A 17,823-nucleotide genomic window follows, 5' to 3' on the forward strand; every position below is an offset into this window, starting at 1 on the left:
ACAAGACACTAGGACTAGCCACTAAGTAGCTATAAAATATTATCGTTAACTTTATCTTTGTGTACATCGACGGATGTTTAAATATTAATATAAATTTAAATAAATTATTTTAATCAATACTACTTTATAATACATAGCAATATAGTACATTGTATTTAGGTAAATATTATACAATTGGTTATAGACTATATAGGTAGTATTGGTTAGTAAACAAGTGCACACTCAAATAGTCAAATATAAAACTCTTGGTCTGCCTATGCCTATTTATATGGTGTGACCACAGACCAGGGCTGGATTCAGCTAATATTTTACCCAAAACAAAGTATAAAATGACCCCACTTTATTATTCCACTGTTAGTTGGTACTTTGGCACCTCCCGACCAAGTGCCCCGGTTTGCTCCCCCCTCAATGTCAATAATAATTTAACTGGCATTGGGATGATAATATCATTTTTCACAGTTGGCCGTAGTTTGTGGGTTTTCATCTAAGTTTCAGATATCATGGATTTTCTACTTCCAATAAGGAAACTAATTAAGATTGTAATTTTATTTATACAGATTACACGTAGCACCACTGTGATAGTAGGTAATACCTCCAAAGTACAGAATACAAGACAAGTGCATAACACAATCTCTGAACCATATTTTGTTGTATACAATATATTTGTATATGCTTAACTTTAGACTTTGAGTGTAATGTCCTCTAAGTCAGAATAGATGGTTTTTATTAGTTCAGAAAAGAAATAGGTATTTATTTTTCTAATTTACTTATTCAATTTAGAAAACAAATTGAATACAAATATATAATAATAAGTAATAAACTAATAACCAATAGTGGTATTAGTTTTGGATACATAAAGTGAAAGGAGGCCACAGACAAAACTAGAGCAATTATTCGATGGCAACCAGAAGGATAGAACCCATACAATTTATAGATTGATGGCATACAGCAAGACCTTAAGAAATTGGGAGTAAGGATCCAGGACTATAAAAGTTGGAAGTGCTGGCTGTAGGGAATAAAACTTACAGTTACGAGGCTATATATTAATAAATTAATTACCAATTGGAAATTTTAAGTAAACAGTATTAAGCTTAAAACTAATATTAAATAATGAAGTATATAACAAGGTTATGCAAATTTAACAAATTTACAAAATTTAATTATTTTACAAATTTAAAATTGTGTTTAACAATACTTATTACTTATACATTAACTAGTTCGCAAAATAAGTTAGCAACTACATCATCATCTTCACGCTGTATTATAGTTTTTGATGTTTCATTAGTTTTGTTGTAATTTCTTGAGTCTTGTGGGATAGTTATTAAATCTTCAACATTATTTATAATATTCAGAGAGTGCAACCAATTTCTAGGAATTTCTTTTAATAAACATTTTCTAAATACCATACAATGTATATGAGTAAGTTTTTCATATTTGATACGCCAGAATCCTAAATTACTTAATGATATTTTCCAATTTTTCATTATAATGGAATTATATGATGCATGACTAGAATCAGGCGTTGCAATAACTAACAAACCACCTGGTTTAAGAACATTATAAGCTTTTTCACAACATATATATCTTTGTTTTGGCAATGGAAAATATTCAAGAAATAAAGAAAATACAACTATATCAAAATTGGACATTGGTAATGTTTGACAAACATTATCAAAAATATTTAACTGTATATCTAGAGGTACTGTAAGAAAATCACATTTAACAACGTTTTCTATAGCTGGTGCTATATCGATAGGTAACACTTTATATGATAAATACTTTTGAAAAGGATTATAACAGCTTCCTACATCAAGTAGATAAAAAGGATTTTTAGGTATACAGGTTGTATCATCAATGTTCCAAAGTACATTATATTTTTGAGCTAAAGATTTTTCTCGGATTATTTCATGTAAATAATCTTCTTGAAAATATTTTAATATATTGTTTGAAATCCACGAGATTCTACAACTTGAAGGATCGTTTTTATTATTTCTATCCCAAAACTGTGATGCAAGCTTGTGCATTGTATTTGAATAATTCTGAAATAAATAATATGAATAAACATTATCACAAAAAAATTTTAAATGTGTTAAATAATCGTTAGATCGAGTAATAAAAAACAAAAATATCAATCAAGTAGGTATTAATATGAAGCATACAAAACAATTGACTTACTTTTAGAAGTGAATCATCTGAGCAGTGATTTTGCCATGCTTCTTCAGCACCTATTTTCATAGAATTTAATCTTAATTTTAGATGACAATTTTTTATGAACTCTGCATGTTGAATATGCTCATTATCTACTGGCTTACGAGTATTTTTTTTTTGTTTCTTGTCAACCCTAAAACATTTATTCAAATATTAATAATAAGTTTGATTTTTAAGTTAGTGGTAGATATATATAAGAGGTGAGAGGGTTTAGGTGTTTGAATGAATTTACCACCTAATTGGCTTTATTTTCACTATATATTATCTAACAATACAAACTGCTGACTGATCATTTATTTAACTATCAACATATTTTTTGTTTAAACTGTTTAATGTAGTCTACAATTTAAAATCACTATTACAATCATTTTATAATTTTTTTTGAAATGTATATGACTTTGTCGTCGACCAAGACGACCACAGAAGTATAAAGAGTGGTTGGTTGATCGGCTGTATATATGTTAAACATGACGGGTGATAAGATGGCACCTTGAGGCATACCAACTAAGATTGGGGCCAAATTTTTAATTAATTTAAGACATAATATTCATTTCACGATACTATTATTATATAAAGATTATAAAACAATTTGCATAAAAGTAGAATCACAGAATATACGAAATATATTTAATTTATGATGTGTTAGAACCAGATGAGCACATATCACAAGGTAGAACTAGGAAGCTTTGATAATATCATAATATAATAATTTAACCAAGGCTCCCTGATTAGAACCATTGGCTATAAAATAGTCTATTCTATAACCAATGGCAGAACTATAATATTAAAATAAAGATAAAATTTTTAAAATATGTTTGTCAGTTTGTCACATATATACAGTTTAATTGATATTTTATATACGTGGGTACTGGATAGGCATCATAGATCAAAATATAATGGACATAGACAAAATTATTGTGTATGACAAATATTTGTCATGATATGTATACTTACAGAACAGACATCTCAATAATACGTTATTTACTAATATTTATCATTAAAAAGATAAAAAAAAAATTAATTTATCTTGACTTATCCAAGAAAAACTAGTTTACACATATTTTAAAGAATTAAAATATCATATTAAATAAAAATAAGATAAACGTGTAATAACTAATAAGTACAAAGATTTCACTTTGGTTTAACACATTTTTGATCTTTCGTATAAACTACAAATCTATTTTGATAATCGATATATCATAAAAATACTGAGGAAACGGGAAGACAAAACCACAATTTAAGATTTAAGATTACCTTGAATTACGGACAGAACACAGAAGGATCGAGGTTCTGAAGAATTAAGGATTAACTCATTAACCGAATAGAGATTCAAGATTAAAGGAATTGTAAAATTTAAAATATTAAATAAATCCAATTTTCAAAATTGTCATATAATTATTATTTTTTATCCATTGACAGTTATCAAGCGTTGATAACTGATAAGTATGACGCATGATATAATTCAAGTGATAAGTGATAACCAGTTCATTGAGGGGAATATGGTTGAAAGCTCAGTTTTTAACTTCAAGTTTTAGCATACAAGTATAATACCATAAAACCCTTGTGCCTAATGCATACGACAAAGGTCTTTTTATTGTGGTACGCGGATACAGTTCATAAAACAAAATAAAAAATGATCATTAACAAGCAAAAAAAATTTTGAAATATCTATGTACTGTGCTAAGTACTCTGTGATATTGGTATGAATGTATCTTTAATCGTGGTATGAATGGAACAACACAATGTGCGCGTTCCATACTTCAACCATACCGGAATGTTGTCCAATGAGATTTCGCCAAGTCGTGTTTGGATAATATGCTAAAACAGTAGGATACTATTATACATGTATTTGTCATTTGATAAGTTCAAAATTTATTATTTGTGATGTGTCTTTTAAATGTGTTACCGCTTCACTACTAACCAAGTTTGAGTATTTGTCGTTCACGACTTTTTTAGAAGTACTAAATTAATCAAGTAATTAGAACTTCATATCTTTATCCATCTATTTACTTACTAATATATTTAGTTTATTTATAAAATTAGGTAACATAACATAATTCTGAATATTGTATAACAAAATCCTGTTTAACAATGGATAAACACATATGGTTTGTATGTGTGTTTTTCATTGTTAATGTATTTCAAGCACAATGCCGAACATTTACCGAAGAAGATTGTCCTGGTTAGTAATGATCAATGTTATTTTTAATATATTAATATTAGATAATAAATAACAATTTATAATTGTATTTATATTTATAGTTTGTGTCAGTACAATTGATAAGTTTTCAAAATCACTTGAAGGGGAAACAAATCCAAAAAATATCGAAGAACAATTCAAGAAATATTGTTTGACTACAAAAATTGATAAGGAAAAAAGATTGGTAGGTACCTAGGTATTCAAATAAAATATATGTTTACCTTATGAATGAGTCAAAAATTTTAGATGTAGAATAATTGGTTTGAAATCATATTTTTTAAGCAAAACGAGTTATTTATCTCTTGGTAGTATTTTTTTTTTCTGGGAAATACATTTTGAGTATAGCAGTGGTGGAAAACTAAAGTAGTACTCAGTGGTGTAGTGTACTTAGACCTGAATTTGAGGGAGGGGGGTTAAGGGGTTACAGGTACTAGAAATTTTAGTTTTCTCATAATAAATTAAAATCCAAAATTGCTCCCCCCCATTAGTACGCCACTGGTAGTACTTACTACCAACAACCTTAATAAAATATATAATGTAGTACAAAGTTTAAAAGCCATACTTACTTTTCTGATCTCTAAATGCAAACTGTATAATATGAGAGTAATATACTAATACCACTAAGACTCCTTAAATTTTGTTCCAAAATTTGATTGTAAATATTAAATAGTGTTAGCGACAATAAACCCCCCAGTCTTCTTAAAAGAAAACTATTGGCATTAATAGTAAAAGGTCATTAATGCGTAATGATTGATTCTTTTTATCATGATTACATATAAAAATTTATCAACAAAAAATTATCTAATAATTCTTTAAAATACTTAATTTACATTATTTTATGTTATATTAATCAACATTCTATTTTTATTTTATTTTTTGTAGTGTTACTATTTGGGCGGATTAGAAGATTCTGCAACTGGTATATTAAGTGAAATGTCTAAACCCTTATCATGGTCCATGCCTGCACTTAAAATCTGTGAACGCTTGAAAAAAATGGATGCTCAAGTGTGCGATATTAAATATGGTATGTTGAAAAAAATTTAGTTTTTATATTTATAAATCAAAAACCTCAGTTACTGGTAAATATATAATAAATTAGCATTAAATACAAATTTTATTTAATTTTAGACAAAGAAATCGATTGGAAGACAGTCAACTTAAAGAAAATGAAAGTGAAAGATTTGAAGAAGATACTGGATAACTGGGGAGAAATTTGTGATGGTTGCTTAGAAAAGACAGATTATATCAAACGAGTTGAAGAATTAAAACCCTCTTACGTCAAAGAAGAATTATAAATAATGAAATTTATTATCCCACGCACTGTATAAATTTTATAATTTTTTTAAAACAATATTGTTTTTATATTGTGTTCCATAATTTATTTAAGGTATAAAATAAAGGGTTGAAGTTATTTAACAAAACCAAACAAATTGAATAAAAAACGTCTTTATTTTATTTCAACTTTAAATTAATTGCTTTTATATTTATTATTACACGATTAACATTTCTTTTATTTATTTTTCTTATAAAATTCATTACTTAGAAAAAATATTGATATTAAAATAGATGAGATATTGGATCAGTCAATTTACAATACTTCCATTGGACTTTGACTAAGGCTATTGTCTGCATGGGAAGATAATAAAGAAGACACTTCTTCATCCATTTCTTGTAGATTTGAATCTTCATTTTCGTGACAGGTAGTTTGTATTCCATTACTAGTAGTAGGTTGTTCAGAGTCGTCCCAATTAATCTTAAACCTCGTTACTCTAGGTTCAGTACCCAGTATATTTCTTGTCATCTAAAGAGGATAAAATAGCTTTTTAGTTTTTTACAAGATTTTTAGATTTGAAAAATACATAATATATATTATAAATAGCATCACTTAACAAAAATTAAAAATATTTTCAAATAGTAGATAACAAAAATGGTTAGACAATTCTCTAAAATCAAATAAAAGACCAAAGTCGTCCTACATGACTTCATAAGTATCTGGTAGTGATTAAAATTATGTAAACGACTGAATCCATCCACATTATTAAGGCTCAGTAATTTTTTAAGAACAATTTAAATATTAAATTAATGAGTAAATAATGTACCAACTATTTACACTTATGAATTGTTATTAATTTATATTTGTAAATATATATATTCATTCATTGTAAATTGATAAAATTATTTAAAACATATTAATTCCATGCATAATTAGTTGAAATACATTAATTATTACAGACTAAAATGTAAGTAATTAGCAACATAACAGTGTAGTGTTTATTTTTTTTACTATCATTAATGTAGATAAATCAATTTATTCATAAATAACCTTTAATCCAACAATTAATTTGATAAGATAATTTAAATTATTCAAGTATAAGACATGTTTTAAATGTTAAAAACTAAATTTGCATAAATATTAAAAATGATATATTTAAATCTATTTAACTAATAATTATTTATTAACTACCTAAAACATTTTTATTTTCTATTTGAAAATAAATTTAAGTGAAATTGTAATTGTATTTTATTTTAAATTTTAAAATCAGTATAATGATGGAATTAATAATAAGTTAAAAATATGTAAAATATTGTTAGTTAAAAATATCAAACACTACATTATGTTATTTATTAATCATTTAAAATAAGTAGTCATTTTTAAAATACTATTAAATTATAATAGTTTAATAGAAACATTTAAATATTTCCAAATACACATAAATAGGTTTATTTGCCAAACATGCTCATCTCTATATTTATTAATTTAATATTCATTAAAATTCTAATAATAAAGGACTATAAGGATTTAGATTAAGGGAACAGAAGTTACTTTATTGGAAGTGTGCCTCCATTGATGTGTATTATAATATTATATATATTATTTATATCTTGTATGTAAAATATCTAAACTTTTTAATCACATTTTGGTCATTTAAATAATAAAGTTTTACGGCATTTATAAAAAAGAAATTTGTATTGTCATTATGCATTCTTTATAGTTAAAACATTTAAAGTGTTTTAAAATAGTCGTTAAGTATATTTAACAGTTCTAACAATATAAATTTGAATAAATTCATTATTAAAAAAAAAAAAAAAATGGGAGTTAGCATGCTTAAAGAATCAGCATTTGTACAAAGAAAGAAATCAGAACATAATCAAGTGTTCAATAAGAAAGATATTATCATAAATATAATAAAAAGGATAGAAGATAAGAAAGAAAATGTAGTTTAGCTGAAAGAATATAATAATAAAATAGGTAAAAGCAATCACATTTAAAATTGTACTGTACACACAAACTTGCCCTATAGGAAGAAAGAACAGAGTACCATGAAAATGTAGTTAAATTTCAATAATATTTATTTTACTTAAAAATTCATATTAGACTCCAATTTAAAAAAATCAATTTTCAGAGATTTAAAAAAAAATCTAAATCACTAGAAAAATAACCAATAGTATTTTTCTAGCATTATTTAAAATTAATTCAGAATTCAATATAACCTAAAATTTTGGTCCTTAATAGTTTTCCTGTCTTTATAAAAATAAAAAACAGACTACTCTGGTAATCATTGTTTCTTCCTGTAGTTGTTTTGATCGGTTTTAAAATGAAAATGGTTTAATTTTAATTTTTCTATATAATTATTAGATAACAAAATAATGTGATTTATAATTTTATATAATATTTAATGGGTATTTCATTAAAATATAAAGTAGAGTCTCGCTAATCCGAACTAGATGGGACCGGACCTATCAGGATTAAATGAAATGACTATTTTTTTTAACTAACTAATAAATATTTTTCAAAATACAATACCTTATGTGTTTAAACAAATTCAAAATTTATTGATCAACAATTTTACATTACACATTATTATTGTTATTATTGTGATATATGTATTACATATGTACATATATCAATACAAATGTATAGAAAATTAAAGAAATGAGTACTTAAGTATGAAATATAAATTGTCCGAATTAACGAGACTCTACTGTACCTAATATATTAAATTATAATCTCACTAATATACATAGTTTTTACATTTATTAAATTTCTTTTTTCGGTATATAGTATATATATTTATATATTTTATAATACCTTATCAAATTGAGGTGTAGCTGGAGGATTTTCTTGCAGCTCTGGATCTGTATATTCATTGTTAATGAAATATCCAACTCTAACAAACTCTTGATTACGATAACAACAAGTTAATAGTACAACAGTTACACCAACAGCATCTTCTACAGGAATTTTAGAAACATCTGGAGGATTTGCCTAAAAATATAAATGTTTACGTTAGATCATAGATCTAGAAAATTAAATATAAATATATGTATAATACCTCAAAAACAAACATATGTCTTCCTTCGGGAACGGGACCAACATAAATAGTATCTAATATTTGATCATGTTCTTCGCTTTCAGCAGATCCAACATAAATCATTTTCCATTCCAAATCTAAAATACATAACATATGAAAAATTAATTTGAAATAAATAAGTGTATTTATTTATTAAAAATACCTTCATTTAAATCTTCAATACACTCAAATGTAAGTTCAAATTGAAAAGGGTTTAAAAATGGAGACGGATTGTCTAAGACAACCACATTTGACAGTTGTACTTTAGCCATATTGTTATTGATTTCTGCATAAGAAAAAAAACAAATATAATATTATAACTATATAGTGATTTTTTTTATTTATTGAAAATATTAAATAATACCAATCTTGATCCAATAGTTAATTATTAATAGGTAATTTAAGTTTAAACAAGTATTTAGTAGGCTAATTGCAGACTATTTTGTACATCTTCTTATTGAAACTAGATACCTAGGTACCTATTTTTAGCGATTGGTTAAATTCATTATTATTACATACATAGAACAACAAAAATGATGAAGAGAACTAAATATACAGGCAGTATTGATGGAAAATACACTTTTAGATGAATCTTTCATTTTAATCTTGTTTTTTTACATAACTCGTAAAAATAGATATTAGGAATTTAATTTAGTGATTTACAGTTAAAGTATACATGAGGATTTTTAGATATTTAGAGATACATAGATCTACGTACGGATTTGCGGCAACGACCAGTTTTGTTCTCTTATAGAAAAGAGTAAAAACAAACTTAAGGATGCCAATGAAAAATTATTTGGATATAGAATTTTTTTTTTTTTTTTGAGCTTTTTCATACAATTATATCATGGCACCTATATAGTGTTTAATTTACAACTTGAATAGTACTAAATACTGTAATTTAATATATAAAAAGCCATAAATTAATTTTCTGAGTACAATGTTATGAATGACTAGATTTTTTTGCATTGCCTTAATTTATGGCAATATGTGCAGATTATTTAATTAGGTATATGTTAAAAGTTTAGTAGTGATGTTTATACAATTCTTTTCAGCAATTTTCAATTTTGTTTGGAATGCAAAAGTATGATTTTAATCATATAAAAATATACCTATGCCATATATATGTTATGCGTATACCATAATATATATATGTAATAAATTTATACATAAAAATATCATACAGAAATCTAAAATCTATATAATAGATACATTTAAAAATTATAATGTAAAAACATAATAAAATAATAAAAAGAAATTTTGGTGCAGTAACATACACAATATAAATATTATGTTTAATGTAAATGATATCTTCATTAATATTACTTATATGGATAGTAATAAATAATAAATATAATCAATAGTTAAAAGAATAAAGCCATCAACAATTTTAAGCATAGAGCCCTTTGAAATTATTTATAATTAGATTGATTAAAAATATATATAAATACTTACCACGTAAAAAATTAACTCTGAACATTGAAAACTATTGACAAATCTCAAAGCTTAAAATAGTATTTATAGGTGAATTAGAGATAAATAATTGTACATATATGATTATACCCACATATTTTAAGCTACCTATCTACTACATAAGGGAAATAAAATGAGTACAAAACAATTAACCAATTAATTTGCAAAATCATTATCTTAGATTAATATACTTATGGTAAGTAAATTTGACGCAAATGCTGCTTACCCTTAAACACTAATATGAATAGATACTGGAATGCAGTTTATCTGTAAATGTTGATATGATGTATAAGTAAAATTAAATAATAATGATTTAAAAAATGTCTATCCAATGCGAGTATAGAATTATAATACACTAACATAAAAAGTTTAAATTTGTACTGCGGAAAAACACTTTACGCGTATTTTCAAGTTGCAACGGAAGACACAAAACACTAAAAGCACATAGAAACTAATAACCGAAAAAGCTATCAATAATATTTAACCAATAGTGTTCTGTGTTCATTAACTTCTTTACGGCATTAGAGCATTATATTGCCCATAATCCATTCTGTTAACAATAAGCAAAATAGTTTTTCCCTCCAATCAGCCATTTTTTTTTATCAATCAAGACAGCTGTTTTTCTTAATAAATATCAAGGACATTGTATTTATTCTAGTTAAATGTCATGGTATAGTAAACATATTATTAAATATTCTGTGGTTTAAACTTTAAGCACTGATATGAAATTTGACGCCAAAATATGAGGAAATTTAAATCTGTACATTTTATAAATTGTTGAACTTCGAACTGAACCATGATATTACAGTATTTACTTGTACTCTAGAAAGCAGAGATAAACAGTATTCTCTAGTGTTCGTGATCTAAAATTTGAAACAATACTTGTATATTATGATATTTTATCAATTATTATCATTATTACCGATTGAGTTAATACTTATAATAGTTCATCTATGCTAATTACTAATTATACTTATAATTTATATGCCATTAATCAGTGTACATGTATTAAGCAGTTATACACATTCAATACATAATATTTAATACATCTCCAAGTACAATTATCACTCGAGCAAGAACAGGCCACAATCACCAAACTCACGCTATCGCATCGGTAGCTATAGGTATAAACACTATAAACTGACATAAATTTAAGCAAAAAACGGTAACATTTTCAAAGAAGTTTTTATTTTACTGATAAGATAAATTATATGTAGGATAAATAATTATTATTAACTATTTATTTTTAGTAATTGGGTAATGTATGCAAAAACCAAAAAATCCTCAGATCATATATTACATAGGATCTAACACGTCGGTAGACAATAGAGAGCTATTTTATTACAGAGCCTTAGTAGACAAGAACTCAAGATTTTAATACTGTGGGTCTGCCTCACTTACGAAAGGCCACTGTTTAGAAGATTTAACCAACTATGTATTACAAAGTCGCTCGCTGCGCTCCCGATTTACCTTATTTATATTATATTTTAATACCAAAATTTAATATAATTATAAGAGATAATAAGACACATTAGTCACAACTAAATTTTAAGAAAAATTTATAACTTACTTACAAACTTGGGTATTATTAATTAATTTCTATTTTTAATTGTTGCTCTAATTAACAAATTTACCTAGAATATTTAAATAATTTTGAGTATTTCAGAAATTAAGAAAGATTTGTATATAGTAAACGTATACTATAAACATATTATTATTTTATTAATTATATTTATATAGTTGTAGAAAATCTAATAAAAAACATACAATCCTACACCAAATAGGATCAAAAATATAATAAGGAATAATGCAATAATTCATCGTCATAGCAACAACGCTAGATTAATCAATGTCCTAAAAAGTGACGCCAATGGGTATAAATACGGGTGCGTTTACCGAATATCTTCAGTCTACTCTCAACCTTCTAACTGTCAAGAACTAAGAAAACCCGCCGAAGAAAAAGAAGAAGAGAAAAGCGACTGGACGAAGCTTGCGGTTAGCAGTAGCAGATACCAATCGATAATCACTGGACGAACCCCTTCGAATATGCCGGATCGCAGCAGTACGCTCAAACCAGAGGATACTATAACGATTAACGACAAAATTGTCGACCAAACCACCAAACGTCGTGAACTAGTACAGAATTAGCTGACAGTCAATCACCGCGGATTTCAGTAACCCATGTTGTCGGTGTGTCAACATTGTACGACCGACCACGGTTATATCGACGTGTACCGTTCAGATCTAATCGTCTTGTCTTATATAGATATAGACGATATAGTAGTACCTTTGACGCCCGACCATAGAGTAATATAGAGAGGGTCTAGTCTATACCGTACGTGTTCAGAAAGTTCTCTAAGTGCCGTCGCGTAGGGTTAGGTACGCTGCAGTGCTGCAGACGTCCGCGACATCACGCTACGCGACTTAATGGACGTCGATGAACGACAATTCTCTTCACTGCCGGATGGTTAATCCCGATCCGGTGCTCTATCACGGGGAAGACATAAAATCGCGCTTTTCAGGGCCCCCAAATTCTACGTTATTTTCCCCCAAGGGCGCACCTGTCTCGGCCACTCTTCGTTGTAGTAGAATCGTCGCATGATGTCCGTGACAGTATGTCTTTGACCGCAGTGACAACTGACAATGTCTAATTGCTATGACAGTGGTGGCTCGACAGTACTGAACGAGATCCATACATATTAGATTATATACCCTGACTGTGACTTACATAGACCTAAAAACTTAGGTATATGGACTGTGGTGACGATATGTCACCGCACAGTGATATACAGTTGGCAGTTACCTACTGAATACTGATGGACGATCACATAGGCTTGGAGTATACTTACACACGTTAACTGGTTAACTGCTACAACGCATTATTTACGTTTTCAATACGCAGAACCGGCTATTTCATACTACACTTTTGAATTGTTTAAAATTATCATGATCAAGAACACTAATAACGAGGTACATTCGAAATCTATAATTATTATACAATATAAAAGAGCGACTTCCCCGGTATTTATAATACATAATTTAATTTTATTATAGTTTTAAAAATAATTTTATCTTTAAAAAAATATACAAGTACCCATATGTATATTGAAAATTAAGAAAAAAATTCAAAACTTTAAACAGTATAAACTATAATGATAAATTAATAGTTTTGACTTTGCAGAAGGGGTGTCTCACGGTGAGGACTGGTGACGTAATATTGGTGGAAGGTGGCGGAACGGTGAGAGTAGTGTGACGCTGTTAGGTGACGGCGGGGAGGTTATGTCGTAGGTGGCGTAAGAATGATGAAGCAGAGTGATGATGTATTGGTGGGTAGTAGGATGGGGTGTTGGTATAGGTAGGAAAAGTATAGTTATGAGGTGGGAGCAAGGGTAGTGCAGTGGCTTTGGTCGACTTTTTTAATTTGTTTAAATGTATAATGATTAAGTAACCAGGTAACGGATTTATATGCTCTAAAAAACAAGAAAATTGCATTAAAAAAATAAGATTTAATGCACTCGAAACAGAATTTTTTTTTTAAATGCTCTTAAAATTATTTTTAACATTGAAAAAACTTGTTTAATTATACAAATTGTTATTCTTAAATATCAATTATTCGTTGAATTTTCATCATCTTCTATATATAGTTCTCCTATTTTCTTTTTGCTTTAATTATTTCCAAAAGATGAATATACAATTTAGATAGATATATACATTCATTATACTTTTATCTTATGTTTCATAATATAACTGTATAATCAGGTGTTGCTTTATTTTTATCGAATTTTATCAATTCCTACATAAAAATGACTTGGAACGCATTAAAAATGTCAAAAAAAATGCAAAATGATGTATGTATGAAATGAAATTTTGGACATTCAGAAAAAAATGTATTTTGCATTTAAATCCGTTTTTTAATGATGATCAAGAACACTTATGAAAATTATTAATTGAAGATGTTTTTATAATAGTTGTTATTCTTTAAGTTATACTTATAAAATAGTACAATTGCAAAACAATTTATACATTTTTTAAAACAAAATTCACTATATTTTCATATTTAAAATTTTGAACAAAAATAAAGCTTATAATTTTTGTATAAAAATATATAAATATAACAATAAATAATACAGTATTAGAGATAATAAAGTAATAAAGTGTATTAAAGATTTGTAAAAAAATATTATATTTTATAGAATATATATTGAAACAATTAGATTGATGCAAGGGCATTTTGTAAAATAAAAAAAAAATGGTTTAATTAACAGTAAATTGGTGGTTTCATCTGCTGGGCCTCATCTGCCGTCATGTTCTCTTTTCACGTTTTTTAGTTTTCAAACTAATTTAATCGAGTTAAATTATAAAAAAAATCTTGTATCTTTATGTCGGGCTCGAGTGAATGAAATTAAAATAATGCATCTAAAATCAGCTTTTGCGTCGGCAGTTGATACATTTTTAAAAAATAGTATTAAAATCACTGCCTATATAGAACTTGTATAGAGATTATACACTAAAATATTTAATATTTGAAAGCTGCCTTAGCCCGCAGTCGAATGTTGAAATAATTATTAGTGAAAAAATAATTGCAAATGTATTAATCAGTTAGCATTCGACCTCCATCCAGTAAGCAGGGGCGTAATTATGGGGAGGATATGGGGATAGAAATTACAAATTACTAAAAAAAAAGAAACAAAGAAAATGATTTGTTTAATATTTAAAGCCCCCCCCCCACGGGTCTATGGTTACAAAATATTCATATCCCCTCCCATAAATCATTTATAATAATCACACCACTGCCAGTAAGACGCTAATAATAATAATAAACGATCACGGTGACTTGAACGATGGCGTCAGCTATACTTTATACATTATACATTCAAATATTCAATGCATACTGGGTGCAAATTCGAAATATTCGAATATATATAGTGGACGCACACAGTATTTTTAGCGACCACTATTTTAAAAATAATAAGTAACTCAGAGTTAAAGCGAATATTTAATGAACTTACTATGAAAATGTGGGTAGGTACTGAGTTTTTCTCTTCGAGTGAATGCCTTAATGCCTTATTGAGGCAAATCCCACACGAATTCATTAATCCATCGATCATTAATAGACCGACTATTAAAATGTTTGTTCTAATCTTCGCTGTTTAAAAGTGAATTTAAACTGTTATAATTTATCTTTATAGTTGGATTGAAAGAGGTATACTATTTAGAGATTTTATTGGTTTTCAGAGAATCGATATCTGTTAAAATAAAATTATGATCGTATAATACTTGGAGATTAAGACCAATAAATGAGACCGAAGAAGTGTTTTCAGCCTCTACTTCATCATATTACTTAATATTACCATAGAATACTAGTATAAATAATAGTATTCTATGATATTACATGACCAAATTATAACTTATAACTGATCACGATTTAAGGTAGGTATCACTAAATATCTCAGCTGGATGACCTTGTATCGAAATAAATATTTTAGAGGGCCTAGGCCCTAGGGGGTACTTAAATAAACATTTATTTATGATTTTCAATTTTTTTATACTTTTGGTGTGCGCATGCGCAATACAACTTACGTTTTTTTAAAGGAAACACTATTTTTTTTTTTAAACATTTTTCGTATAAAAAGTTTTTTCTATTTAAAAAATTGACCAAGTTAGAGAAGTCACCATTTCAGTTAATGCATAATAGTTGGTGTTTTACAAAATGTTCAATTTACTTAATCTGTTTAGAAATAATAGGTAGTTTAATAATATCGTATGTCGTCCGGATAGATATCCTTTGTATGTGATATTTTTTGTTTAGTTGACTGCTATAATAATACAATTACAATTTTAACTATTTTTATAGTGGAATTCTATTTTGTTTTTCAATAGATTTAATAAAGATAAGATAATCAGATAATGTAATTATTAAGAAATAATAAAATAAGTTTGAAGTAATTAAATATGATTTTTAGTGTACAATACTTTTTTTTTTGTAAACTGTAACAATTAAAAACTTATGACAAAAAACTATTAATAATAGTAATATTAATATTATAATACAAAATAAAATAAAATGTATTAAATAAATTTATCTTATAAATTGTTCAAATTTTTCACCATAATGTTCTTAACATGATTCGAGTTACCTCAAAAATTCAGTTGTAGATGCCGTCTTGATTTGGTCTTCACTTAAATGTGAACATGCTGCCTGTATTTTATTTTTTAATTCTTGAAGATTAACAGGTGGATTTGCGTAAATCACAGTCTTCAAATGTCCCCATAAAAAAAAATCCAATGGTGTTAAATCTGGAGACCGTGCCGGCCAAGAACGACGCTATAAGTACCAATTTAGTGGTTCGGAAATATTTGATTTAATTTTTGTCTAACAATAATTTCACTATGGACTGGTGCAGTGGTGCTCCATCTTGTTGAAAAAACATATGTTCTCGTGTGTCTAATGAAAGATCTTCCAACAGTCTTGGTAGTTCGTTGGTTAAAAAATGTAAATATCGTTTGCCATTAAGTGTTCCATCATAAAAGTACGGTCCTATAAGCTTTCCACCAACTAACCCACACCATACATTAATTTCCTAGACCGTTTGAAAATTAGTTTCATGTGACCAATGTAGGTTTTTATCATCCCAGTATCGATGATTTTGTTTATTCATAATGCCATTATTGGTAGATTTTGATTCATCACTCCAAAGAATGTGATTGACAATTAGAGGGTTATTGTGAAATTGAATATTGAACCAAGCTATAAATTATAACCTACGAGTAGAATCTCCTGCACGCAAATGTTGGACTAAATCGATTTTATACGGGTGCATTTTGTGTTTTTTTTTTTAATTTTTTGGGCATAACCATATGAAATTCAAATCTTGAGAGCAATATGCCTAAGTGACGAACGTGGGTTAGCTCGTGTGTACGCTAGTACCTATAATTCTGTGACTTTATCAAAAATATTTGCTCTGCGCCTTTGTTGGTTGATTTGTCTGCCAGGAAATCTTCCTTCTTGACTTAACCCTTGTAAAAGTCGTAAAACATAATTATGAGGTGGGTGGTATCTTTCTGGGTATCGTTTGGCACACGTCCTAGCAGCTAGGCGAACATTGGCATTCGCTATACATTAAAATCAACTCAACTTCTTCAGCGTTATTCATATTTAAAAAATTATAGGAACACTTAATAACGCACAAACTTTAACACGGGTCGAGTCAAAAAATAAAAGCAAAATGATCTTTTTCATCAAACTAAATACCCTAATAATTACATTATGTACCTAATTATCTTACCGTTATTAAAACTATTGAAAAATAAAATAGAATTTCACTATAAAAATAGTTAAAATTGTAATTGTATTATAGCAGTTAACAAAACAAAAATTATCACATACTAAAGATATCTATCCAGACGACATACGATATTAATAAATTATTATTTGTATACAGATAAGGTTAAGTGAACATTTATTTTGTTATTTCCGGTGGTTAGGTTAGGTTATAAGTGAAAATTTCATTAAACACCAACTATCTATTAACTGAAATGGTGACTTCTCTAACTTGGTCAATTTTTTAAATAGAAAAAAACTTTTTATAC

The 17,823-nt window shown here is 27.3% G+C and overlaps 3 protein-coding genes across 6 annotated transcripts; 1 reads left to right on the top strand and 2 right to left on the bottom strand.

Moving 5' to 3' along the window:
• Nucleotides 1–1,137: 1,137 nt before the first annotated feature.
• LOC113551702 (S-adenosylmethionine sensor upstream of mTORC1) lies at nucleotides 1,138–3,612 on the bottom strand. 2 transcript variants are annotated; one of them, XM_026954103.1, is made up of 3 exons: nucleotides 3,463–3,612; nucleotides 2,176–2,341; nucleotides 1,138–2,039 (listed from the first exon to the last, which is right to left on the bottom strand). In XM_026954103.1, the coding sequence occupies exons 2-3, from the start codon at nucleotides 2,233–2,235 to the stop codon at nucleotides 1,203–1,205; spliced, it is 897 nt and encodes a 298-aa protein (XP_026809904.1). In that variant the 5' UTR covers nucleotides 2,236–2,341; nucleotides 3,463–3,612; the 3' UTR covers nucleotides 1,138–1,202. The 2 variants fall into 2 exon arrangements, with proteins under 2 accessions (XP_026809904.1, XP_026809903.1); XM_026954102.1 differs by having other exon boundaries at nucleotides 3,163–3,609.
• A 413-nt stretch (nucleotides 3,613–4,025) lies between these two features.
• LOC113551704 (mesencephalic astrocyte-derived neurotrophic factor homolog) lies at nucleotides 4,026–5,869 on the top strand. 3 transcript variants are annotated; one of them, XM_026954106.1, is made up of 5 exons: nucleotides 4,026–4,182; nucleotides 4,252–4,390; nucleotides 4,471–4,592; nucleotides 5,291–5,432; nucleotides 5,537–5,869. In XM_026954106.1, the coding sequence occupies exons 2-5, from the start codon at nucleotides 4,300–4,302 to the stop codon at nucleotides 5,701–5,703; spliced, it is 522 nt and encodes a 173-aa protein (XP_026809907.1). In that variant the 5' UTR covers nucleotides 4,026–4,182; nucleotides 4,252–4,299; the 3' UTR covers nucleotides 5,704–5,869. The 3 variants fall into 3 exon arrangements, with proteins under 3 accessions (XP_026809907.1, XP_026809908.1, XP_026809906.1); XM_026954107.1 differs by having other exon boundaries at nucleotides 4,034–4,182; nucleotides 4,235–4,390; XM_026954105.1 differs by having other exon boundaries at nucleotides 4,085–4,390.
• Nucleotides 5,849–10,790, bottom strand: LOC113551703 (histone chaperone asf1). Its single transcript, XM_026954104.1, has 6 exons — nucleotides 10,594–10,790; nucleotides 10,460–10,500; nucleotides 8,924–9,046; nucleotides 8,743–8,858; nucleotides 8,499–8,675; nucleotides 5,849–6,209 (listed from the first exon to the last, which is right to left on the bottom strand). Exons 3-6 carry the CDS (start codon nucleotides 9,030–9,032, stop codon nucleotides 5,997–5,999), a joined length of 615 nt encoding a protein of 204 aa, XP_026809905.1. The 5' UTR covers nucleotides 9,033–9,046; nucleotides 10,460–10,500; nucleotides 10,594–10,790; the 3' UTR covers nucleotides 5,849–5,996.
• Nucleotides 10,791–17,823: the final 7,033 nt, after the last annotated feature.

Source organism: Rhopalosiphum maidis, chromosome 2 (genome assembly GCF_003676215.2).
Source record: "Rhopalosiphum maidis isolate BTI-1 chromosome 2, ASM367621v3, whole genome shotgun sequence".
NCBI classification, from domain to species: Eukaryota; Metazoa; Arthropoda; class Insecta; order Hemiptera; family Aphididae; genus Rhopalosiphum; species Rhopalosiphum maidis.

Bases quoted from the DNA above. Each gene is read 5' to 3' on its own strand.
- LOC113551704 (XM_026954106.1), top strand. From the start codon at position 4,300: ATGGATAAACACATATGGTTTGTATGTGTGTTTTTCATTGTTAATGTA. The intron at 4,391-4,470 runs GTTAGTAATGAT...TTATATTTATAG, and splicing joins TACCGAAGAAGATTGTCCTG to TTTGTGTCAGTACAATTGAT. The intron at 5,433-5,536 runs GTATGTTGAAAA...ATTTAATTTTAG, and splicing joins AGTGTGCGATATTAAATATG to ACAAAGAAATCGATTGGAAG.
- LOC113551702 (XM_026954102.1), bottom strand. The intron at 2,040-2,175 runs GTAAGTCAATTG...TATTTATTTCAG, and splicing joins CAGATGATTCACTTCTAAAA to AATTATTCAAATACAATGCA.
- LOC113551703 (XM_026954104.1), bottom strand. From the start codon at position 9,032: ATGGCTAAAGTACAACTGTCAAATGTGGTTGTCTTAGACAATCCGTCT. The intron at 8,859-8,923 runs GTATTTTTAATA...TATGTATTTTAG, and splicing joins TATTGAAGATTTAAATGAAG to ATTTGGAATGGAAAATGATT. The intron at 8,676-8,742 runs GTATTATACATA...TTATATTTTTAG, and splicing joins GACATATGTTTGTTTTTGAG to GCAAATCCTCCAGATGTTTC.